Source organism: Macadamia integrifolia, unplaced genomic scaffold (assembly GCF_013358625.1).
Source record: "Macadamia integrifolia cultivar HAES 741 unplaced genomic scaffold, SCU_Mint_v3 scaffold_260A, whole genome shotgun sequence".
Lineage (NCBI taxonomy): Eukaryota > Viridiplantae > Streptophyta > Magnoliopsida > Proteales > Proteaceae > Macadamia > Macadamia integrifolia.
In genome coordinates this window covers 167,852-193,304 of record NW_024870658.1, presented here as the reverse complement: position 1 = coordinate 193,304, position 25,453 = coordinate 167,852, and the positions used below count along the sequence as shown (strand labels likewise).

At 38.4% G+C, this 25,453-nt stretch overlaps 1 protein-coding gene across 1 annotated transcript; it reads right to left on the bottom strand.

The window, feature by feature from the left end:
- Positions 1 to 288: 288 nt before the first annotated feature.
- Positions 289 to 24,148, bottom strand: LOC122071546 (myosin-6-like). The gene is made up of 39 exons (XM_042635915.1): positions 23,607 to 24,148; positions 22,032 to 22,160; positions 21,502 to 21,645; positions 21,147 to 21,292; positions 20,900 to 21,056; positions 20,703 to 20,761; positions 20,443 to 20,602; positions 17,056 to 17,205; positions 16,833 to 16,969; positions 16,612 to 16,758; positions 16,326 to 16,427; positions 15,663 to 15,720; positions 15,452 to 15,553; positions 12,064 to 12,101; positions 11,800 to 11,926; positions 11,512 to 11,682; positions 11,288 to 11,419; positions 11,074 to 11,183; positions 10,915 to 10,975; positions 10,469 to 10,646; positions 10,108 to 10,313; positions 9,829 to 9,948; positions 9,210 to 9,308; positions 6,389 to 6,601; positions 6,091 to 6,230; positions 5,699 to 5,813; positions 5,550 to 5,594; positions 5,363 to 5,446; positions 5,069 to 5,239; positions 4,133 to 4,279; positions 3,815 to 4,003; positions 2,973 to 3,104; positions 2,729 to 2,799; positions 2,536 to 2,635; positions 1,653 to 1,709; positions 1,483 to 1,539; positions 1,320 to 1,400; positions 1,137 to 1,219; positions 289 to 1,057 (listed from the first exon to the last, which is right to left on the bottom strand). Exons 1-39 carry the CDS (start codon positions 23,607 to 23,609, stop codon positions 928 to 930), a joined length of 4,551 nt encoding a protein of 1,516 aa, XP_042491849.1. The 5' UTR covers positions 23,610 to 24,148; the 3' UTR covers positions 289 to 927.
- Between the last annotated feature and the right edge of the window lie 1,305 nt (positions 24,149 to 25,453).

The window sequence follows — 25,453 nt, the reverse complement described above, 5'->3', positions numbered from 1 at the left end:
CATACCAATTCCAAGGCCAAGAGTGATGAAAATCACGATTCCAGGTATTCAAACCCTGTTGAAATTGAAGTAGAAACTCTACACTAGATCTATTCATCTAATCAAACTGATTTATCATTTTATCCCTTTTAAAATTATTAATGCTGAAACTGTTCATATTCTAAGCTTTCAATCGTGTAACAGAGAGGAGACATCATGATAGAACAGTAAACATACTTGTCATCATCCATAGGAAACAATGGCGAATTTAATCAACAGCAAAGAGAGGAAAAATCATAGAACGAATAATGACTATAGATCAACTCATTGTTTCATTATTTTTCTATTCATCGGTGGTAAAGAGTAGCATAATAATAATGATACATTTCCTTCTGCAACTCTCACTTCACTCAAAATCTCAATTTAGATTGTCTACAAGGGGTGCACAGAAATCAATCACCAATAAATTTCCCCTCTAAATGTTCACATATTTTCTTGTTGCTTTATACATGAAAATTGGGAGGGGGTATGAAAGTAATAACATCTCCTCCCAGCACACTTCATTAACAATATGCTTGCTTAACTCCTAACCTCCCTATAAAAGAATGCTGGCCACAGAGACCCAAAAATATCATAAAATGAAGAATAATAAAAAAATAAAAAATAAAAAGGAAATGGAGATATGCACTTGACCAAAAGGAAAAGCCATCCCTGCCCCTCTTAACTACACTGAATTTCCCTAGGAAATTTTACAAAATCTAAATGGTAAAATAATAATTTTACAGCCAGGGCATGGATGTGGAGAAAATGTGATTATATGAAAACATATATGAGGCGAATTTACATCACATGATGGCATCAAGCAGAGAACTGGGGTCCTGTTGTCTACCTTCGCAAATAATGGACCCTGTGTCTACCTTGGTGAATTATGGAACAAGGGAAAAAAGATCAATGTTCCAAGCCTCTCTCACGTAAAAATTGGAAGGCTGGATTTTCGAAAAGTTCCGCTGCAGTTTTTACATCCAAGAAATCCTTCTCTTGTAAAGTGTTTGACAAGTCATCAACAGAGAAGGGAATACTGCATCCAGAGGAACATGCATTAGTAGGAGGCCATGGTGCATTATTTTCACAACAATAGAAGGGCGACAAATTTTCACCTGGAATTGTCATCCAACAAAAAGGAATTGCTAACAGCACTGTGAGAATCCTCGGTCATTAGCACTCTCATACTAGAGATGACCTGCGGCAAAAATGATAGTAGCAGCTCAGAATTGAGATAGCGTTTGACAAGAAAATGCAATTAGATCCTTTAGAAGAAAATAGTGCTCTTTTGGACTTACATTGGGAGACACACTGCGAGTGTTGTAGTTATCATCCCAGTATAGTGTGCAAATTCTATAAAGCTGTTGGACGCTCAAAACCTGAAGACAAGAAGCAATCAATGGAGATGCTGGGGGGCCGGGGGTTGGGGGCAGAGAGAAAGAGAAAGACAAAGAGACTTACAGGGCAGAGGTCATTGGTAATTTCATCATATGAAATTCTGGACTTCTGGTGTATAACCTGTAGAAATTACCAAAAAGTGATGCCGAGTCATATAATATGGCAGAAAGTTCAACATCAAAAAAGAATAAGAACCACAAATGATGATTGAGCAAAGAGTAAGACATATGTACCAAGAATCCAACAGCTTGCCTAATGTGCTTAAGTTCATCCCAAGATGAGCCCGCATACTGCAATGAAAAGAATAATCAGGAAGGAACAATATAAGAAACTCAACTCAGCCTTATCCCAATTAAATGGGATCAGCTACATGGGTACTTTTTCTCCAATCGCAAAGCCATACCCAGGTATAGACAATACAAAATTGGCATATGACATGAATATTTAGTTCAAGGTGGAGTGCTTTATTATGCAAATCTTTTTCAGCTTTTCAAAATCCATCTAGTCATCCCTACAAAAACAATCCTTTTTTCTTCTTTTTTTTTGGGTTGGGGGGGGGGGGGGGGGGGGGGGGGGTTGGGTTGCAAACACAATTCAAAATTATCAAAGAAAGACCATACAACTATGGTTTTCCCTATCCAAGACAAGATTCTTAGTGTTTCATTTCATTTACTCTAGCAGATATAATTGGATAAAGAATGAAGGATTGCATCAGTAAAAATTCTGGACAATCTGAATTGGTGACGGATAGAAGTCAAAACTACACTTCCAAACATTCTCAAGTACTTCAAAAAAAATACCCTTTGAAAATCAACACAGAAATGTTAAATTTGTATTGAAGCCATACGTCAAAGCGGCTATCTTATTTCATTGGTCACCAACCCTTCATGAGAAGAAAAGGGAAAGCACTTCAAAGGTTCCCTTGGTGAAGGGCCTGAATCAATACAAGGTACTGAAAGGCTGAGGGAAAGGCTGAAGTTGATTTCTTTTTTAAATTCTATACCTAGAAATAAATTAGGTTCTTAGAGGGTCTCATGTATTTTGGGGATTCTCCCCAACGTTGCATATTCTTGGCCATGGCCTGAAAGCTTCACAAGTCATATGCATGGAAAGTACCTCTTCTTTTGCTTGGCAACACCATAGCTCCAATTCAGCTAACCCAGCCTTCACATATTCCCCATTACTGAATGTACAACACTCTCGTCGTAGCAGAAGACTGCAGCAGCATAAACCCACATTCCCATGTCACCATTTAAGTGTATGACCAAAATAATTAAAAAAAGAATGCTGAAGTAGACCACCCATTTACCTGTTAAAGAGCTGTACATTGATATATGAAAATACTTGAGTATAGATCTTCCGGACAAGGACAGTAGGCACCTGGATGAAAAAAGTGAAGGCATAAAATTTCATTGCTTATGAAAAATAATATAGTTTCATTCCACCTGATATTTCAAGGGGAAAAAAAAAAGCTAGATTTTTTTTTTTTTTTTTGGAGGGGGGTGGGGTGTGGGGGAGATGGAGATGCATCGGCAGGAACAGAAGTGACATACAAAGTTCTCTTTCAGAATACTTAGAAGCATATTGAGGGTCTCAATGATGCTCTGCCAGTGATTAGATGGAGAGTTATTGCTCAAGGACCGCCCAGATGTCCTCAGCACATTCCCCCTTGACGTTCGAGGTGCCTGAAATTTCAAGTTAGCACATAACAAGCATCATCAGTTTAAGATATTTCCAATACTAATTTATTTAGTAGGTTCTTTGCACAGAAACTAAAAGAGCTAGGGGCAGACCTAAAATGACCCTAGGAGAAGTGGTGAGGAAAGACATGCATAGCTTAGGCCTTATATGAATTATGTCCTTGAATAGAAATGAATGGAGGGCGAGGATCCATGTAGCCGACCCTAATTAGTTGGGATAAGGCTGAGTTGTTGTTCTTTGCTCAGAAAAGCTTCATTATTTCATATTGGTGCAAAGGTAAGAGGGTGGGCCTTGGTGCTCCATTACGACCAAGTGATCACAGGTTCAAGTCAGGAAACAGCATTTGCGTACATTATGAGGCTCCCCAGACCCCACAGGAGCCTCATGCACTGGATAGTGGATACGCCCCCCCCCCTTTTTTCTTTTGAAGAAATGTACAGACACTGAGGAAGCGCAATGGAACTTCAGAGACAGAAATCCCACCATCACCAGTCTTGAGATTCTAAGAAGTATCATAAAGTCAATGTTCTAAAACCTACAAGTTTGTGTTTATCCAAATCCTAATCATTACTCCCTGTATTTGTATGTCCCACCATCAACTCCAAGCAACTACTGAGGCACAACCAACATTGAACTAATACAAATGCATAAGCAGCACTGCAGAAAAAGAAAATCACGTCGAAGTTCATCATACCTGGATACAGAGGGAAAGCAGTGATGACAGATCCTTCTTCACGTTGTCTCTAATAATTCCATATATCTTCTCCACATATGCTGTGAGCTGTTGCTTGAAAAGCAATGCTGGATATTTGGCCTCAACTTGGCGTACAACATCCAGCCCACCTAAATTAACGTTGGCTGAAGATGGAGACGAGCGGAATCCCTGAGAAAAATCAATACGACATTTCCATTAGACATGAATCACATGCTCTGGTAATTTGCATTGCAGGGTAAAATGCAACCAAAGTCACCAGAGGAAAAAAAAAATTAGAAGCATCTTATTAGTTATTACTTGGGTCATCCTCCCAAATAATGATGTAGCAGGGGGAGGTTTCCTGTGTGGAGTCGAACCAGCAGCTTTCAAACTCCGTTGTAGCAAGAACAACAGGGTAGAAGTATTTGACAGCCAATAAGCCATGTGCTCATTGTTATCCTGATTCTGCAAAAAAAGAAAAGAATCAAAAATGATAAATGACAAATCAGTGAGCCTGGCAATAAAAAATAGGATATAGGAAATTCTAGCAATGAATTTTACGATTCATACATGCGGAAAGCATGATATATGGGAGTTCAAACTTCCAGAAGAAACAGAAGGGGGGGGGGGACAGAGAGAGAGAGAGAGAATAGAAAGATGAGACAGATGCAGGCAGACACCCATAACAGATAGAAGAGAATTAAGCTGTCATTGATATCAGCAAAAAGAAAAAAGCATTCTAACAGTAAACCAGAATAAGAAAATGAATAAATACCAATTGGAACTGGCACCGTTATTAACCATCTTTAACACTTGCACCCAAAAGAAATATATATATTCAACACTCCCTGGAGCTCCGCATAACTCCATGCTAGAAGTATTTGCCAGAAAACAGTCTGTCTTTGTTTCTTTATCATCTTCAAAGATAATTCATAATAGAATAGCTTTTGGACAAGACCAATCCTTCATATATGTATTTATTTATTATTAGTTTGGGTACTTCCAAGTCACTCATGTTAAAGATATAAATGTGGCAAGCAGTTCCAGACTGGGAAAAAAATTTTGGGGCAGGGGGCAGGGGGGAGGGGGGAGAAGGGGGATCTGATTTAAACACAATAATGGAGACTTTTTAGGTAGACTCCAACAACCAAATACTCTTCAGTTCCAAGCTATGTTACAAATCGTATTATTCAACTCTACTAATAATACCATACCATCATTGTTCAATCAAAGGAGTAATGGATACCAAAGTACCTCGATTGCAGAACCTATCATCTGAATAAGACGATCAAAGACACTAGTCCTTTCAGCTTCGAAAGATTTCCAGTGAAGCAGACATTTATATATAGTAAATGCAGCAACTGGCTTCCCTTGACTAAACCCAAGGTCTTGCATGACACATTTGATAAGAGCATCAACACTCTCCTGCATCAATAACGTAAAACATCCTAGGTCAGAATGAATCCACATAATTTACCTAAGACGAAAGAGCAACAGAAACAATGAAGAAAGAGGATGAAGTATATTTCAATTCGAGGAAGCACATACATGCTGTCTTTCAATATGGGATCTCCTCAACTTGTTGTCAGATTCTGCTCCCAACTTATTAGCAGGTGTTGCACTCTGTGGTTCCTGCAGAAAAAGCTTTTGTTACAATAACTATCATACCGTAATACACAGCAATATTGGGGACCCAAGCCAAAAAACTGATAAAAAGACGCAGTTTGTAAATTACATTAGCTCTAGTTTCTTCACTCTCATGATGACCATTTTCCAAACTCTGCAAGGACAATATTAAAGTAAACAAAATATGGATAAAGGGTTAAAAAAAAAAAAATTATATGTACATACATACAATATAATATAATAGAAAACAAGTATTACCTTATTTGTAGGAATTGCTAAATGTTCTGACATCTTTTTTACAGGTGTATTTAACAAGGACTGCTGTCGGAGGATTTGATCCTCATTTTCCAGGTCAGAAATTTTTTCTTCAAGCCTGCAACAATAATGATATGGGAGGAGGGGAACATATTAATACCAAATAAATAACTGAAGAAAATCAAACACTACGTAACCATGTCAGACACGAACACTCATATCACTGTCTTTTCATACTAAGGAAAATTAGTATTATCAAGTAACCACAAATTCACCAGGAAAAAATAGAAAGCAAACAATTTAGTTTCCACTTTCCATTCAACATTCATTTAGTTGAATAGACTAACTTCAAGCTTAACCTAAGTCCAAAAGAACAGCTCAGTCACTAAAACAACCTTTGCATTGCAGTCTTCAACTGAATAATCTTTGACTCGGCATCCAACGCCTGCTTTAACCTTTCTTCGCTAAGCTTGTTTGTTTCTTCATACTTTTTCTCTGTGTCATCAATTTTATTTTCTAATGTACTCACCAATACCTGCAATTAGAAATAGCAGACAAGATAAAGATCAATACATATGCATAGTCATGTTGCTGCAAATGTTTTGCAATGACTTGCTTGAAAGGCTGACTTAGTCACTACATGAATTAGCATCATCAGGCGATAATCATATCCTAGGGTTTCAGCAACATTACCTTGAGTTTTTCATTTTCCTTAGTGAGCCTTTCCAACAAGGTATTATCAACAACTGGGACCTCCTTGATGACAGGAACTTGCTCCACAGCCTTTTTTGCAGCTTCGCGTTCTTTCAACAGCTGTGCCTTAGTTTCTTTAAACTGAAGTTGCATCTCTTCCAAAACAGACTGTAGCTTCACATTTTCTTGCGTCTTAGCTTCCTCCATGTCAGCCTAGAAAACACATAAGAAATACACAAACTATTAGTACAAAAAAATACTAGTTCCAACATTTAACTGGAGTCAAGTGGGTAAAATGCGAAATGCAGTGAGAATGTGAAGAATGCAGTAGTTGGGTATGTGACGAATAGTAAATATTTTTCTTTGTTTTTCCATTTTCCTCTTTTTTGGGGGACTGAAGGTGTTAAATAAACTTACATAAGCTACAAGTGGTCATGATCTCTAAAGGACCATAAAATTGAACACTAGATTGTACACAAGTATTAATCATGTAAAACAAAAATAAATTGGCGTATTGTATTTAGTTAGAATTTTATAGTGGGAAAGCCTGTGGCACAAACAGTTACGTTGCACTATTAAAACATGCTGGTCACAGGTTTGAAACTTGGATACAGCCTCTCCTGCAAAGCAAGGGGTAAAGCTGCATACAGTTGCCCCTCCCAGGACCTGCAATCGCGGGAGCCTCGTGCATTGGGTTGCTCTTTTTTATTTAGTTAAAATTATCATGTCCATTTGTGAAGATCAACGAACCAAGAAATCTTTAGCTCTAGCCGCAAACCCTATCCTTGATTTCTTTTTATCGTTGTTTGTTTGCCCAGCTGCATATGAGGGTTTAAAGAAGCTTGTCACCGTTGCTCTTTGTCTCTTTTTTATTTTTTTTATTCTGACAAATAACTAAATTTTATTAGAAAAGAGGAAAATGATGCCACAAACAAGATCTCTATGCTTGGGAAGAACCCCACACAAGATTAAATACAAGAAAACCCACAAGACCAACGATAGAAAGCTTATCCCATACTAATCTGCCAGGAGAATAGAGATCTCCACACCATCCATGCCTAAGAGTACCATGACAGGCCAAAAGGTCTGCAACCTCATTAGCTACTATTGACTTCCAGCTGAAAGAGCAATTCACCTCAGAGGCAAGAAATCATATGCACATAATGATGTACACAAATCTCCATGGATCCTCTAGGAAGGAAACCACCCAAGAAATAATCATAGCTTTGTCCCTTTCCACCAGAATATGATCAAACCACTCTCACAAGTCACAATGCAAACTCCAGGCCCATAATAAGTGAGAGATGCTCCGGTTTTATGGAATTTTCCATAGCAATTGGACCCATATAGACCTAAGCAAGAAATCTGATGCACCTAATGATGTGCACAAACATCCATGGATCCTCCAGGAAGGAAACCACCCAAGAAATAATGATAGCTTTGTCCCTTTCCACACAAATATTATCAAAACACTCTCACAAGTCACAATGCAACAAACTCCAGACCCATAATACGTGAGAGACACTCAGGTTTTATGGAACTTCCTATATCAATTGGACCCAAATATCCTTTAGGGCTATGCCCATGCTAGCTCTGATAACTCCCCCCACTCAGGAAGGACCCAGGCTACCCAGAGAAGATCCATCAAGTTCAGTTTCTCAACCCATTGAAAGAGAAAGGGGGGTCCATCAAACTCTACTCCTTGCCTTAGGAATGCTCAACCTGATGACATTGTTCCAATCATTGAAGAGGAAAATAGAGGGGACATCTTTAAAATTCAATTCAGCACACTCCTTGATTATGAGTTCTGAATGAAGAAAGGAAGAGAAGGATTACTGAACAAAATTGCTTTGATACCATGTTACCAAATCAGAGACAATACTCACCAGTAAATAGAAACTAGATTTAAGAGGGAAGGATCCATGAAAAAAACAAAAAGAATGACAAAAAATCCAAATCGTTAAGTTCTGAACCCCCTACTATATCTCTAATACTATATAATTATGTCATAAAAAATATTTAATTACAATAAACACCCCTACCTAATTATTAATTGCATATAAGTTCCCGTCGATAATTTTAATTACCAAGAAGCCCTACGATATATTCTTACACCACCAAAGAAAGATTCTTACTCTCTACACTTCGGATTTCAGTACCCCTTCACCATCGGCATGTCCATGATAGCACATCCAACAGGGTAACCTCTTCTATCTCTCCCACCTCCCTCAAAAATTCCCTAATCATCTTTTCCATCATTTTAATTGCTCTTTGGTTGCCAAGCTGCCTAAGAATTCCAAGGGCATATACACACACAGGGATAAAGAGATGGGGGGAGGAGGTCCTTGGTGAATGTACATGTATAATTAAATAATAGGGACCTTAGAACAAAATCACAATATATATATATACACATTCATACTGGTAACCAAAACCTGCTCCCTGATTGTAGGGAATTATGAGGTGCTCTCACCTATGAACCAGAATCTTAAATTATTAAGGGGGGAAAAAACACGTAATCAAAAACCTGGGGAGAAGACAGGTAAATAATTTCCACCTATACTCTGGGATAATCACTGCTCAGAGACTAGAAATAAACAGGAACAAGCAACACCCAACAGGACTTGAAAACGAATTGATCAAAAATACATCGCTTTGCTGTTGCTTTCTTTGGTCAGATAAACAAGGCAAATTGTATCATAATAAATTTGTTTCGTCCACCAAGGGAATTACTAGCGATGGTCATAATCTTATAGCTATAGAAGAGGGAAAACAATTTAATGTAATAACACATCGTAGTGTTCTTAATTAAAATATTTACCCTCATGCGCTTCTCCAGTTGTAACCGCCATGTCAATTCTTCAACTTGCTTTTCCAACTTATTCTTGGCAGCCTGCAGAGCACCAGTTTCTCTTGCCGACTGCAGACAAAGTCATGATAAATCAGATCCAAAATCTTCAAGTTAAAAGCCAGGATAAGGGACACAAAGGTTTTCACTTCAATTGACCATGAATTTCTAAAATCAAATGGAAGAATAGAGAATAATTGACTTTCATGAAGTAATCGGCAACTTTCTTTTCATTTATTATCTTATTCTCTTTTTAGAGGAGTGTTTACAATTTATTCTTGATGAAATTGCTGCCACCCCTGAAACTAGCATGCTACTTTGTTAGCCTACAAAGATTCAAGAGTCAAGTATCTAATGAAATTATATCAATTCTTTAGCCTGAAGTCTAACCTAAGGTCCCGAATAACTAACATGGAAATTTATCAGATTTCAAGCTAACCATTAGTAACCAGTGGTGTTATGCCAACTTTGTTTTAAAAAGTAACCAAAATCCAAAAAAAAAAAAGTAAAGGAATATGAAAACAATAGCCCATACACCTTCAGCAGATAAGCTGTAAAGCAAGTACAGAATATAAAAGGAAAAGAAGGCCACCATTTTAAGCTTCCGTAGTTCTCTTCGAGCAACCTTTCCTCTCCAAGCACATTGAGTGGTTATGGAAGCTTTCTTTATCCTCATATAGTGCAGGCGAGCCAAGTATTGCCGGCATCGACTCTGGACCAAAAGATATATATCAACCAAAATTCTGGATCAGCGCAATAACATTAGGAAATGAAAACCTTTAGTGGAACACATAAGCCACGTACAACAGGATCAGATCCACTGCCGAATACTAGTCATGTATAATGCATTCAATAGAAAGAAATGGTTTACCTGGATGGTAATTGCTGCCTTAGTCTGTTGTAGAAAACGAAGTTCATTTCGAGCAGCCATCCCACGAATGCCAGTTTGAATTGAAATAGCCGATGAATGCAGTGCTTTGTAAGCTTTCCTGGCAAGATGCATGCGCAAATTTTTCTGGATCCTTAGACATGCAGCTTCTCTCCGCATGTTTTCATAAAGTTTTCGGGTAAGTTCCCCTACAACCGATTCACCAGTTAGTATCTTACTCTCCCCCAAAAAATAGAATCCATGAGAGCTTATCTTTCAGGGACGAAAGGGACAGATAACAGAGACAACAGATTCCAATAAAGGATGCATTGATCTCTGAAAACAAATATAGAATTCGACACACCTCTGCATGCAGCTTGAATCTGTCTGACAGAACGCCGCAACACAATGAAGCTTTTCCTAGCCAAGTAAGATCGGAGTTTCCTCTGGATAATGCTTGCAGATCTCCCTAAAATCTCAGCCCTACGGGCATCTAGTTCTGGCATCTGGCCAGCCCTCAGAAACACCTTTGTTTTTCCAATCTGCAACATCAAACTAGATCAGTTAACAATTCAACTTTTCTAAAACCCATCCAATAAATGTACATATAAGACACTGTGATACATGCATGTATAGCAGAACCGGAGTCTTTTCCATAACCATGACTGGCCTAACTCAAAATAAAGCTAACTGAAAAGTTGCCTAAGAAGACTCTCACGAAAAGAAACACGACAAGAAACATAGCCTAAAAGAATATATTGAAGAAAAAAAGTAAGGATCTCCATCTAAATTATTATTAATTGACAGTACCTGATAGCCTTCAATGTTCACCTTCTCCAGCAGCCTCCTAGTAGCAGTAATCTCATCACAGCTACCATGAAATTAATTAAAAGCAGAGTCAACACCTTTGAAGCTTAGACATGGTTATCCAATACGTGCCCCAAATATTAAAAAGATTGAATCAGTTACCTTCCATCTAAAACCTGAGGGGCAAGGATGCCAAAACGGCTAAGAAACTCACAAAATGTTCTTCTAGTAGGATAGCCTGCGCAACTTATTCTAATTGCTTCCATGACTCCCTGAAATAGGGGAAATGCAAAAAAAAAAAAAAAAAAAAAAAAAAACATTTATTGTGGGCACTAAAAAGAGCCAAAACTAATGAAAGTGGGAAAAGCAGTCTTACCCCGCATCGAAGTTGTTGTAGAACATTAGCGTTCTCAAAAATAGCTGGCTTCAAAAGATTATTTGGTTTCACACAGCGAATATAGTGTGGCTCAGTTGCACTCAGAGTTTCAAGCAAAGACTGCAGTTGTTGCTGAATAATATATGAAAAGATTTAATAACACGAGCCCCATTAAGCAAACACGCATTGCATATAACAATCAAATAATAAGCATATCATCATACCTTGAACCGTGAACCAATTGATGAGAACTTTGATGATTTGGATGACTCCTCAGCCAAAACTGGGAACAAACCTGAGACAAAAGAACACTTCGAAGCACTCAAAAGTGCCTGATGCTCAGCAACAACATAATCTTTGTTCTTGTCCAGGAACAACTCCGTTTGATAAGTAACCTGAAAAAATAAGGGAAATCATCATCCACAGAAGAGATTCACCTTTTCGTCTTTCAGGTACAATGCTATGACTAAAAATCTTAACAAGAAGCAGCCACATGGATGCAGTATACTTACATCACCAGCATAATGGCAAATGGTAAAGTCCGACTTGGATAATTTTGGCTTGCTGAAGCGTTTATGGTTTTTGAATGTCTGGTACAGCTTTTGGGCAAATGTTTCATGTGTTGATCTTGGAAACATACTACAAAACACAATCCACAGCTATCTCACCATCTCAAACAACCATATTATAACATCCTAGTCTAACAGTAAAAATAAAAATTAGTTAACATATAAATGAAGAAGGAAAAATGTACATGCATCACTGATTAAACATACCAAGCCTCATCCAGAAGAGCAATTATGCCACCAGGTTTCTGAAAGCCATAACAAATAAATATTAGAAAACAAAAACCTAAATTAACAACTACATTGAAACCATTGACCACCATATCAAAAACTAATGCACATCATTAACTAAGAATTTTGTGCAGACACAAACCAAAATTAATGCAAGAAGGAAAGGCATATGTACATTATGGTGTCTATAAAAGAGAGAATAACAAATAGAACTAATAGAGTAATTTCTTGACAATCTAACACACCACAAAAGTTATCATCCTACGAATGCATTTACAAATACCTAGCACAAGCAGATATCATACCCTTTTCCTGCATCGTTATAATCTTAGTTCATCAAATATCCCAACAGACATAATCTTCACCAACCTCTTTTTAACATGTTTTGAAATAGGAAAGACTAGTGAGAGAAAATTGGAGTAAGGGATGCAAAACACTTTTTCCTACAAAGGTTTGCAAGGAAAAGGAGTGTTAAACTATCTCATTTCTTGGTCCAGATGACAATGAAGTCTTCACAAAGGTAATTTGAGAGCATTATGGGACGGGCTTCCAATGGATAATATTTAGATCTGAACCTGACTGGTCTAACCAAAATCAACAGCTAAGTATGAAATTCTCCACATTAAACAAAATATGGAACTTCTCAAAGTTCAACACAAAACACCAGTGCAGCCTTGTGAAAGGGAATCCAAGTGTAGACAATCGAGATTGGAACAGAAATAAAGGGATCCATGTGGATTCCGCATTCACAGAACCAAAGAGGAGAGAGAATTATTAAAGGTACTTGTAACACCATGGTATGGAAGAAAACTTATTAAAATTCCTCTTGTTACATTTGAGCTTTCATGCTTTCACTCAGCAACCCAGGCCACAGTCGGGTAAAGAAGAAATATTTAGAATATCTAAGGCAGAATGACTTATTCATACTTGTACTCGATGATATTATTCAGTCAAACAAATCCAGAGTACTGAATTTGTTCAAGAGCTGCAACTCACCAAAAGCCTAGGTTTATCTACTATTTAATTAAAGGCTGATTCAAGCAATGTTGCGTATGATTTCCGACACAAAAGGAATCCTTGGAGGATAGAGATTTCTTTACATTGTTAACGAAATATGATAGCATTGACAATGAATATCTTGCTCCCAGAAATCCAGCTTTAGAAAATAATAAGGCAGACATTGAATTTCTTAGTGGATATTTGATTACAATCAATGCAAGGGGGACCTATTCGTTCCGCCCGAAGAAGAACAGGAGGGCTTCGGGCAATATGGAATCCTGTTAACCACAAGGTTCCAGTTTTGGGATGGCAGAGAGTGAGACCTTCAGTGGAGAAACCTTACTTTCCCATGACAGGACTACACATGGAAACCTTAGGTAGTATGGGCCCAGGAGTGAAGGTTGGATTCTTGGTGATGAATCTTGAAGGTGACCTCATCCCTAGATCGGTGCAGGTCAAATAGAGCTTAAGCTCAAGCAGCAGATGCCAGAAGAGCGAGCCAGGGTAAGCGGTAAGGCGCCTGTCGTTTATGATAATTTGTTGATGGAAAATAAGCCTGCCTTTGATGGTTTCGTTGTTCACCAGGAATACAGGATTCTCAACCACGCTTAAGGCACCATGTCAATCAGGCTTTAAAATGGGTAGGGGCTCGTCAGAGTAAAAAATATTTCAAAGCAAAATTGATATCCTATGAAGACTGTTTTGTGGCGTCTTGTGACTCTTGTCACTAATACAATTTATTTATTGCTTCGACGCCTTGACCTAAATAATGCAAAAAATAAGAACTAGAATTTAAAAAGGGTCTCGATGCATGTCATAGGGTATAAGACTACAACAAACTCAGCCTTATCCCAACTTACTAGGCTAAATGGACTCATACAAAACAAAAAAGGGAAACTGAGGTAAAAAAAAAAAAGGAAAAATGAAAGTAAAAGGAAAGAGGCGCAACCCAACAAAGTCAGGACAATCTCAGCTAAATGGTGTTGGCTACATGGATCCTTGCCCTCCAATTGGCTCAATCTGAGGTCATACTTGGGATCAGACCTAGGCTATGCATGTCACTCCTCAGTACTTCTATGGTCATTTTTGGCCTGACCCTAGCTCTTTTAGCTCATTCAATTCGAATCAAATCACTCCTCTTATTGGGGCGTCCCCAGGCCTCCGTTGAACATGGTCATACCACCTCAAACAGCTTTCTCAGAGCATGCCATTGATAGGCAACTCCCAAATCAACTCTAAAACGTTCATAGGGTATAGGACTGTAGGTGACAAAAAAGCCATGTCTTACAATTTGGTAGGCATGGGTGGGTCCATGTCGTAGAGGAACCCAAACTCACCCTCAATAGTGAAGTTTCAGCCCCAAAAAAACAGGATAAGTGCCTCAAAATGAGTCCAAAGTCAAGCAGTCAACAAGGTTATATCAATGATACTAGATTCCATTCTAGCGAAATGACATTCTTTTAATTTTATATTAAACTTCAAACACACTTCAACCAACATCATGGGCTCATATCAAGTTGATATTTGACCTAACGAGATGGATGTAAAGTCCTCTATCACATGGACCCACCAAAATCCATCTATGTATGCAACATGCCAAGCAATATATCAAACAAAAACGAGCCAAATCAGCCACAATGGAACATAGTATTTTCTTATGAATCGTCCATGGCACAAACAAGCTGATTCCATTTTTCTCCACCCACATTTGGTAGAATGATGTTTTGAAGCAATCTGAAGGCCATCAAAATTAGGGAAAGAGAGAGAGAAGGGTCAGGGGAATTGGTAGAGGCAAAGGGAGGTCATGGGACCTTTTGTTGGTAAAGATGATCACAGATTCTATCAGACAGCTAAGTCCTGTGGAAATTAGATCCATCGAAAATTCCCCATTCTTCGAGAATTATCCACAAAACACAGATCTTTGAAGATGTATGGAGTCCTTGAACAAGAAATGATCATATCATAAGAAAGCAGTCTTTTTTGTAAGAAGTCTAGCAAATAAAATGAAGGTCTGGGAATGTTAAGAGAACTTGCAAACCACAGATGCTGGTCAACTATATCCTACTTCCATCGATATACTTAGACAGAATAGTTGAAATTAAGTATTGATGTCTTGAATGAAAAGCCCTTGCAATCAAGACAAATACAGGTAAAAAAAACCTAATAATTGAGAAAAATCAATTAGTGTAATTACACACACAAAGTTAATTCACTTTTCTCAAACAAAATGTCTAAAGGACACTAACTACGCAATGGTTCCATTGGATTTACATTTATTTATCTAATAAATCATATTCATTATCATTTTGCCCCTAAACTAAAGTCTGACGCAAGTTAAAGGGGAGATGGATGTAGAGAAAAAATAAACCTTTTCAATGAGATCCAGAATATCCTGATTGTCAATGAATTCTATATAACTCCAATCAATTTCCTCTTTTGTGTACTCTTCTTGCTCCATTTTAAAAACATGCTGTCAAAGCAACAAATATATGATATATTCACATCAATTCATACTTAAAGAAAAAATAAAATTTTCAAGTAAAGGATTAGAGAAAAGATAAGATTTCTATAGTAAAAACCTGGTTGAAATGTTGCTGCAGTTTCTCATTTGTCAAATTTATACAAAATTGTTCAAAGCTGCACAGAACCAACCATTGTTTTAGAGATTAATAAGCCATCATCTTTGCCAGGCTTCACAATCTAATACACACAATACCCAGAGTTCTCAACCTGTGAATATATTCTTTCTCTAATAAGCAATCTCAGACCATCTTATATAGGGTTCAAAAAAGCATTTCCCCCCGGTCATGAGGAGTGGACTGGAGTCGGTCCCATCTGCAAGCATTTTTGCACGAGTTTTCCACTCAGACTGAAGCCCACATCTCCATGCAGGCAGGTTGAATTTATACTATCACGCATGGTCATGGCCCCTAATTTCAGGGATATAAAAGAAACTAACAATACCACAAAGTCACACTTTATGATGGTTCAAAATTGTTAGCCCAAACACAAGATAATTACCTCCAGTCTCCAGAAACGGATGTCTGCCTAGATATTGTTTTACTAACAGAACCTCAAAAACCCATTGGATCGAAAGAAAATGGCATAGTGACTACAGAAGCCCAATGCCACCAGGCACAAGATAAGATGCCCTTCCATCAATCAAAAGGGGTTTTTGTGCAGTTCCCTGCAAAATATTGGCCTCTGAACATGATCAAACAAAAAGCATACCGGTTAAGCACCTGTTTGTCTTGAAACTCTCGAATCCATAAATATCCAGCACTCCAATTAAGGACTTTGAATTTGGGTCTTGACCAATTGAATTGTTGATCTTATTCACAAGCCTGTAGAAAACAAAAGAAAATAGGAGAAAGACAGGAGTAAAAACAAGACCTGACAAAAGTTATGTCCGAAGACAGTAAATTACAGAAGATGTGAGTAAAAGCAAGACCTGACTAAAGCTATGTCCAAACAGAGTAAATTTCAGTACTCTCAGAATGACAACTCCTTAAAAGGATCAAAACCTACCAGTCAAATAATCTTGAATACACTATCTTCGCCAAAGCATCTCTACTGAGAGTCGCAGAGGCTGGATCAAGGCATTTAGTAATAGTCTCATCACGAGTCACAATAACACGCTTGCATAAGGAGTCTTCAAGAGCCTTTGCATCACACCTAAACAAAACTTAGAGATTAGCGTGCATCCATGCATGTGATATTAAATAAGCACACATATTTAGTTCATATACATGAAAAGCTCTGCTGCAGTTCTGAGATGAAACCAAGATTTTTCATCTTTGGGCTCAGATGAATCAGTCTCTTGCCCCTTTTTAAATTCGATATTTCCCAAATGGAGGATTGCAGCCACAACCCGGAAAATGGCATCCTATGAAATAAAACAGAAAATTCATTAGAAAATTCAATATTTTAAGCAACAAAATTTACCATCAGAATGACTCTAAAAAATAGCACCTGTTCTTCAGAGCTAATTCCAACCACATCCATTGCACTTCTAGTTGCAAGATATTCCTTTGCATCATCTACTCCATCCAACTCATAGCAATTCGTTTGATTCAGATAATGAAAAGTTCTTTGATTTCCCAACTTGAACCTCTTAACATCCTATCCCCACACAAAGGAAACAAAGAGAAAAAAGATACCACACTTAGAGGTCCAACTAAAGAGATTGTAATCAAAGATCATCTTAAATCTACAAAAGAAGAAAAAAACAACAGCCATGTGAACTAAAGAGAGATGAAAGTTCCTGTTGTTGCAAAACAATGCCGCCAGGGGAAGTTTTATAATAGAAGACAAAAAATCAACTTGGAATTGCACATCAAAGAGATTTCCAAACACCATAAGCAACAATCTTAAGCCAAGTGTGGTGCTAATGCAAGTAGACCTACTATACAAGGAACTTGGATAAATTACAATGCATCAATACAGGAGCCAATACTAGAGAGTGTAATCAATCAATGATGGAAAGGTAGTATCCCTCCACGATCAATCTCTAAACCCCCAAGTATCTGCGCTTTATCAATCTAACTAAGGCCACAAGGCCAGAGTATCAATAAATGACAGCCGCAATTGATAGACTTAAGGCACTGTGGCAGTGCTAGCACTGGTTGTGTATGTATGTAAAGGAGTTTTCATTGTTGGCAACATTCTGATGATGATGTAGCCAGTGGAATGTTCCTGGTGATATGGGAGGTGTTTTTGATGAGGTGGCAAGTGTGCAGTCATGTCAGATGAGGTTGCACCGCATTCTGCTGAGGTGTACAGAATTTTGGTGATGTGGACAGTATCCAAGCACTAGTAATAGTGACTAAGAGTGTATTACTATGTTTGGCAGTCATTGGAAGCATGTGGAAGCTTTGGGGGATGTGTGTGTGAAATTTTAAAAAAATGACTTCACAGGATCAAGCAGATGAGTCAAATTTGGAGCCAATTTGGGTAAGCCAAGTGGCAGAGTTGGAAGGTGGCATGCTCATGAAAGTTGTAGTATGTTGAGTCAACTTTCCAATGCAACAGGAATCGTGTCGATCCAAGTTTGTATTAGGTAGATATAGTGATTTCAGCATAATGACGTGAAAACAAATGCAACCTAAGTAGTTTTGGTCCTTGGAGTGTTCACAGCACATGGCACAAGCCTATGGGCCTCCCACACAAGGGCGGCACCAAGGGCCACAGCACTCACAATAGTATGCATGGGTATGATCATGATGGCATGGATGACGTGGGCAGATGGCATGTGGTGGCATCTTGGCTGGCCAGCTGTAGCCCAAAATAAGGCCACACAGCCCAGGAAAGGGCCCTCAGCAGCAAAGCAGGCAGCACAATGGACAGCCACAGCCACAGCATATGCAACGAGGCCAGGCCCCCGCATGCACGCAGCAGCATGTGGGCAGAGGCCCCTACACACAGGAGCCAAAGCCACAGGCCTAAAGCCCAGCCGATCTGTTGAAGTTGTAAAAATAACTAAGGCACAGAGCCCCATACACTTGTTCGACCAAATGCCTAAAAGAGGAATTAATTTTGACTGCTCTCAGCAATGATGCATCTGAGCTTACGCTTTGGTCGATATATATGTTATTTTCAAAATGCTTTCAAACATCGGATGGGGATCGTATGGTAGAGATCCAATCAAAGGATCCATAGCACTGTGCTTATGTTGTTTGTCAGGAACGGATCTGATTCTGTCGCGGGGCTTTTGTGTTGGATCAGCACAGAGAAGATGTCTTTGTTTGCAGTGCTACATGGTAATGGGATTGTTACAGTGCAGGCTACTATACGAGGTGTTTCAGTTCGATTCCATTAGAAAGGACAGAATTCAACCTGGGTTTTGTAATATCCCGCCAGGCGTTAGATACTGATGGTATGGTCAGAAGTGACCCCGCTAATTTAAAGTGATCTGACAGTCATGATAAGAGACATTGGCTACGGTGTTGGGCGCCTACTCAAGATTCCAAAATTCTTGGCCCGTGTTCATCCCGAGATTCATTTGTTCTGTCAGATGGATCTAACGCCCCACAGCTCACGTGCACTTTGAACTTGGATCTAATGGCCCTAGTGAGAGCCATCAGACTTGTTAGGCATGGAATTGCACGAGCATTTAATAGTGATTTTTTCCGTTCATCAAGATCATACACCGGCGATGGTCTCCCTGTCACAAAAACTATGTAAAAAGACAATTATGCCCCCAGAACTTCAAATGGCCATATTTTGGTCTTTTTAAGTCCAAATGAGGTGAGGCTTTTGCTGTGTGTTCATAAAAACGATAACACATTGGAGATTCTTGTAGGAGCTGAACACATCCCCAAATGGGAAAAATTTGCTTGTGATGTTTGTTTTATACATTTGAGGTTTTGGGATTGCAGTCAAGGCATTGGACTTCATCAATTGGAAATCCAAGAGCATGGGGAAGGTGATGTTGATGGTGGAGTGTGGAGTTCGGAGTTCTTCAAATGTTAATTCACTTTGGTAATTTCTTTAAATCCCCAATTGTATTTGGCTAGTGCATGTTGATTTGAGTTGTATGCATAGCTATGTTATGTAATTGAGCGGGGGATTTACCTTTTGATGTTAAATTTAATTGTTAAGGGACCTTCGAGGCTTCGAGTTGGGGCTCACAAGGTGTTTGACATATTGACAAGTAGAGAGATTGACAACAGTTATGGTTGTGGGTGTTGGGAGTTGCTGCTCCTTGTTTTTGTATGGACAAGGACAGAAGAGGGAGAAGTCCTAGCTGTAGTAGAAGTTGAAACTACGTACTGAGAAAGTATGGGACCCCAAGGGTTATTGCTCTGGGGATGTAAGAAAATTGTTGAACCACGTAAATATTGTTTTGTGATTCTGGCCATTGCATTAGAAGTGTTGTGGTGTGTGCAAAGTGCAAGCGCATCTCCTGGTAAGCCTGACCATTCTTGGTTGCAAGGCAGGAGTGCACACGAATTGTAGCTGGTAAAATTGGGATTGCCCCAGCCAGTGGTATTTTGCAAAGTCTGCTGCAGCTTGTGGGACTTAGCAATTCAGGACAGTAATTGCAGAGTCAGATAAAGGGAAAGTTTTTAGTGCCTACTGATTCAAACCCCCCCCCCCAAAAAACTCTCAGTAGTGAAGCCAGTTCATCAACAGTAACATCTAAATCAATGATCTGAAATTATTGCTATAGCCCATAAAAGATTTCTGGGTACCGATTCTCAAGTGCTGGGTATTGTTTCTGAAGTGATACCATACAAAGGGGGGAAATTGGAAAATATCAAGGTCATGAGAAAGAAATGCCAAATGCCTAAACAAGAATCAACAACACCTGATTTCTGTATGATGAAATACTGATAAGGGCAGAACTTAGACAATTACCTCAGATGGGGCAGCACACAACATGTAGAAACAGTGGTAATTTCTCTCAGGATCAGACACTTGACAAACACGTGATCGCTCAAGCAAGTAAGTTCTGATGGCAGCTCCAGAAATCCTCCCATGTTGGTCAAACTGAATCTCCACAAACTTTCCAAAACGACTGCACTTTTCAAAAATGTCCATGGTAAACAGAATTAGAAGGACTACACGAAATAAATTTTGCACAAAAGAGGAAAATTTGCAATAGAAGGTCATCCAACCTTGAGTTATTGTTTCTCACAGTCTTTGCATTGCCAAATGCTTCAAGAACAGGATTGGACTGCCAAAAGGGGAAAATTATGGAATATAATATTAAAATAGACATAATCTGTATTGCTAACCATTCAGATATAATAAGTCTCAAGGTGGGAAAAAAAAAATTAAGATGCTTTGGGAAATATTATTATACAATCATTACCTCTAATACTTTTTGTTCCACAGTCCGTCCCTCAGCTACAGCTCTCCCTCCCATGTAAGCAAGATAGCGCATAAGCATTTTGGTGCTTTCAGTTTTACCAGCACCACTTTCTCCACTAACTAGAATTGATTGGCTAATCCCCTCATTAATCATTTGTCTACATCACAACAATAATGTGCTTTCATTGGGAAGGAAGTAGGAAATCTTCTCAACTTATCCAAACCAAAATCAAAGTATGGCAGAATACCTATATGCAGCATCTGCAACAGCAAATGGATGAGGGCTCAGCTCACCAAAAGCTGCCCCCTTATATTGTTCCATCATATGGATGTCATACAAATGAGGTAATCTTCTAAACGGGTTCACAGCAATCAATATATTTCCTGTATATGTCTGGAATAATCATTATTAAATTAGCTATAATATCCAGAGTTCACACACACACACACACACACACACACACACAAATGTATCACCAATGAGTACATACTATTTTAGAATGACATATATGAGAGTTAGGATTAAGAATCTCTTTTCACTTAAACAAAACCACTGATCACTAAGCAAATCCTAAATTCACCAATCCTCTAATAAATACTTACATAAATTTCATTCATATCATATCTATTTCTTAAATTGTCAAGCACTCCCGGTTCATGCAAATATGCCAATTTTGTCATATCATCCACTCCACATGGTGGTGCCTCAGCATCTTTGGGGTAGACATTGGATCTAATGACAACAACCTGCAATGAATAAAGCACCCAATTGCCATAAATATGGGTCATAAATCTGACGTTTCTGGAACAAACAACTAAAAGGTAAAATGGAGAACATTTCAGGTTGAATTCCCACTCATTCACAGAAACGCAAAGCAATAAACATAACTACCAAATTAATAGAGCATCCAGTAGTCCCTTAACAATGACAAGCTAATCCTAGCCATAGGATAGAAAAATATATTAGAAAAATTCAAAACAAAACAAAAACAGAAAAAAAAACAAATCACCCCTTCAAGTCAAATAAGAAAAAGTGTATCACAACAAATGAGCAAAACAATCATATAGAGACAACCATCACCGAATTCTAAGGATTTTTATGGACAAACAAAAGCCTTACTAAAAGCACTCACCGTTTTCCCTGACGTGCAGCTGACCTTAATTTCTTCACCATTGACCTCCAAAACTTCTCCATCTACCCAAGCTACATCAGGGTCCTCCACCCAAACAAAAGAACCTACAACAATATTGACAGGAGCAGCCTGCAGCCAATGGGGTTGGAAGATTACTAATCAATCAAGTAGATTATCCGAACAAGCATCAACAAATTCCTTTCAACAATGATACAAACATGTGAACCTCGATGTAACTGTAATGACATCTCAAAACATAAAAGGTAGAAAAGTTAATTTCAGAACCCAATGGAGCTGTGAAACGTTAACATAAGAGTAGACTACTGAACCTATTGCAATACCAATAAACAGGTACTCTGGAAATGCTAACACAAAAAGACCAGTATTGTCACAGTTCAACTATAGCCACAATTAGACACATAAGTCATTCAAGTCCTATTCATTATGAAAATATATCAATGGAATCAGAATGTTCAAGCTTCTGTAAAAAGAGAGAATTAACAGAATCGGGTTATATAAATGTTTCAAATTGTATGATGTAAGCTCACCACCTCTAGTGCAAGTATTTATAAAAACAAACCAGTGTAAGTCGAATATACTGAAATACTTAAGACAAGTTGTTTATATGCCGTCTGGAAGACCACATAATCAGAACCTATTGAGTATTTACTGAAGTTCCAATTGTTTTCTCCCCCATGTTTCCCCTCTATCTTCATGTGATGCAATTGAAGGAGCGAGTGCAGGTGAGAATGGGTTTCAAAACCACATTCCATGTCAAACTCATTTAACCAGGTTGAAATGAAGCTAACGAGAATTATTTATGCAATTATAATAGAGATTAAAAAAATACTGCAAACACAAATATAGAACACTGCCCATGCCAACAAATTATCTTAACCATTTCATTTCGACCAAAAATTAAGCAATGGTTACTAAGAAGTACTCTTAACTTTATTATAGCTCAAAAAAAATGTCAGTAGGAAATCAATGAACTCAGCAACTTGATGACAGACCTAACTATTTTAGGTAAACATGTTGAGTTTCTAATGAACTTCCAAGGCAATTCTGTAGCATGAACAAAGAACACTAATGAAACCTTTCATTTTTCCTAATTACACGCAAGTGTGGATTTTTTTATTTTATTTTTCCCCCTTCGGTGGAGGAAAGAAGTTCTGCCGATTTGAATGATATGCGCATCCAATGATAATTCAAACTTCCCAGCAGTACATCTCAAACAAGAACAAGCAAAGAGCTTCATTGATGACGAGATGATAGGACCATTTCTCCAGCCGTCTCCAAGTACATACAGATGGGCATCTCGATAAACAGTGGATTTTCTGGTTTGCAGTTCGGTCATAAAAGAAACTGCAGTGAAGTAGGTACCCCAAACCTCCCATTTCCGTTTATTAAAACTAAACCTTCAAGCTTCCCCAAAACCAAGCACACAGATCCAAGGATCAGAATCACAAATCGATCCCAAAAAATCCTTCCCAGTTGTCAGAAAATTACAATCGACCAATACATTCAACAAAAAATCCCAACCAAAAAAAATCTAAAAAAATTGTAAATCCGTACCATTTCCACACAGCTCGATCCGATCGAAACTTCAGCTGCTTCTCGATCTACCCCACGATTCCTTTCACGATAACCATCCAATGCCCCTCAAAAAGTCGATACTTTTCTCCAACACAGCAGAATGGCGGCACCAAGATCCAATCTTTCCAGAGCCCTAATCCCCCTCTGCTTCAACCTGTTCAATCTAACTACTCTTAATTTCCCTCTGCGTCTTCCCTCCTCTTCTCTTCTTCTTCTCCTTCTTCTTCTTCTTCAATGAAATGAAATGAAAAATAAAAGAATTAAAAAAAGGGTTTTCTTAAGCTTTGAAGGGTTTAATGACAGCTAATGGCGGTGGTGAAGCACTGAGGTAACATCACACATGAAGTGTCGCAGAAAGCTCTTTAGATTCAGAAGAACAAAGCCTTTCAACCCTTCACACCTTCACCTTCACCAACACGATTGCCGTTAAAACCGTCCTGTGTGAAGAAGTTGAAACCCTCTGCTCTTGCTGCTCTCTCTCTCTCCGAAACCTTTCTCTTTCTTTCCTTTTCTTTTCCTTTCTTCCTTTGCTTAACGTCAAATCACACGTAAAGGAAAAAACATTGATTACTTAATTTACTAAAATAACCCCCACGCGCTAGATTTACTCAAAATTTTACTCTTTCTGTTTTTTACTTTTCCAACTCTCATATTAAACACTAGTTCATTACTGCAGTTTTTTTAGACTCCTAAAAACTAAAACAAATAGCAATTGTTTAATCAACGAGAAACTTTACTGTGCATCTCCCCATCGCCACAATTAGCTTTAAAGTTTATATTGTGAAAGGGGGCGTGGATGCTCTTCTAGAGCGCATCAGACAGCTAGCAGCATCAGCATGGCACTCACCCTAGTAATCCGATGCATGGTGGACTCATTAGCGCACTCGACATGATCTTATTCTTCGTAAAAGTGCTAAATGCGATAATCAATGAGAGCACCCGAGAATGAGTCAACAGAGTAAGATTTTTATCTTCAAAGGGAATGAGTCAATCATTTTATAGGGCCTGTGTCTTGAGGTATGAGCACATAATTTAAAAAATTAGATTGGATGCTCAATGTTACTTGGATTGAATTGGTATTGATTGAGACTATGGTTTCAAGTATCAGTATCATATTGGATGTATTGTATTGATATTGACTGAGATCGATCCCTGACTGATCCGGATCGATTACCCATATCATTTTGAAGTGAAAACAATAAAAAAAAATATATACTTTAAAAAAAAAAAATAGATATTTATCGATCCAATCTGACCCGGATCAATATTGATAGATACTGATACCGATATCAATATCAATACCAATATCAATACCAATACCAATACCAATATGGTCCCCTAAATCCATGGCTGAGACTGATCCCCAAAATCAGACGGTCAAAACCTCACAAATGTTCCCATGTATTATGAGCATTTTAAGTACGTGACTAACACTCTATCATTTCCCTTTTATCCGTCACGTTGGTTTTCTGCTTCTTTTACGTCTTTGAAGAAGCGGAGACGTTAACAGGAAGAAGCCGTGACCAGGTCCGTGCAAAGCTCGTGATAAGAGGGTAATTTCGGGAAATCAACATAGAAATAATAACTAAAATTAATAATTCCTTACTTCCCAATGGCAGTTCCGAACCAGGTCTTATATCTGCTACCTTGACTCTGGTAAACCGCTAAGCCATCATCTTGGAAAAGGTCAATTCTTTAACGGTCAACAATTCATCTTATAATGGGCCCCACAAGTCCACCCAAGTGTGCGAAACACCATGACATTTCTCAGCTGTCTGAACTCTGAACTACTCACAAGCACGTTCTTTTAAAAGAATTAAGAATTA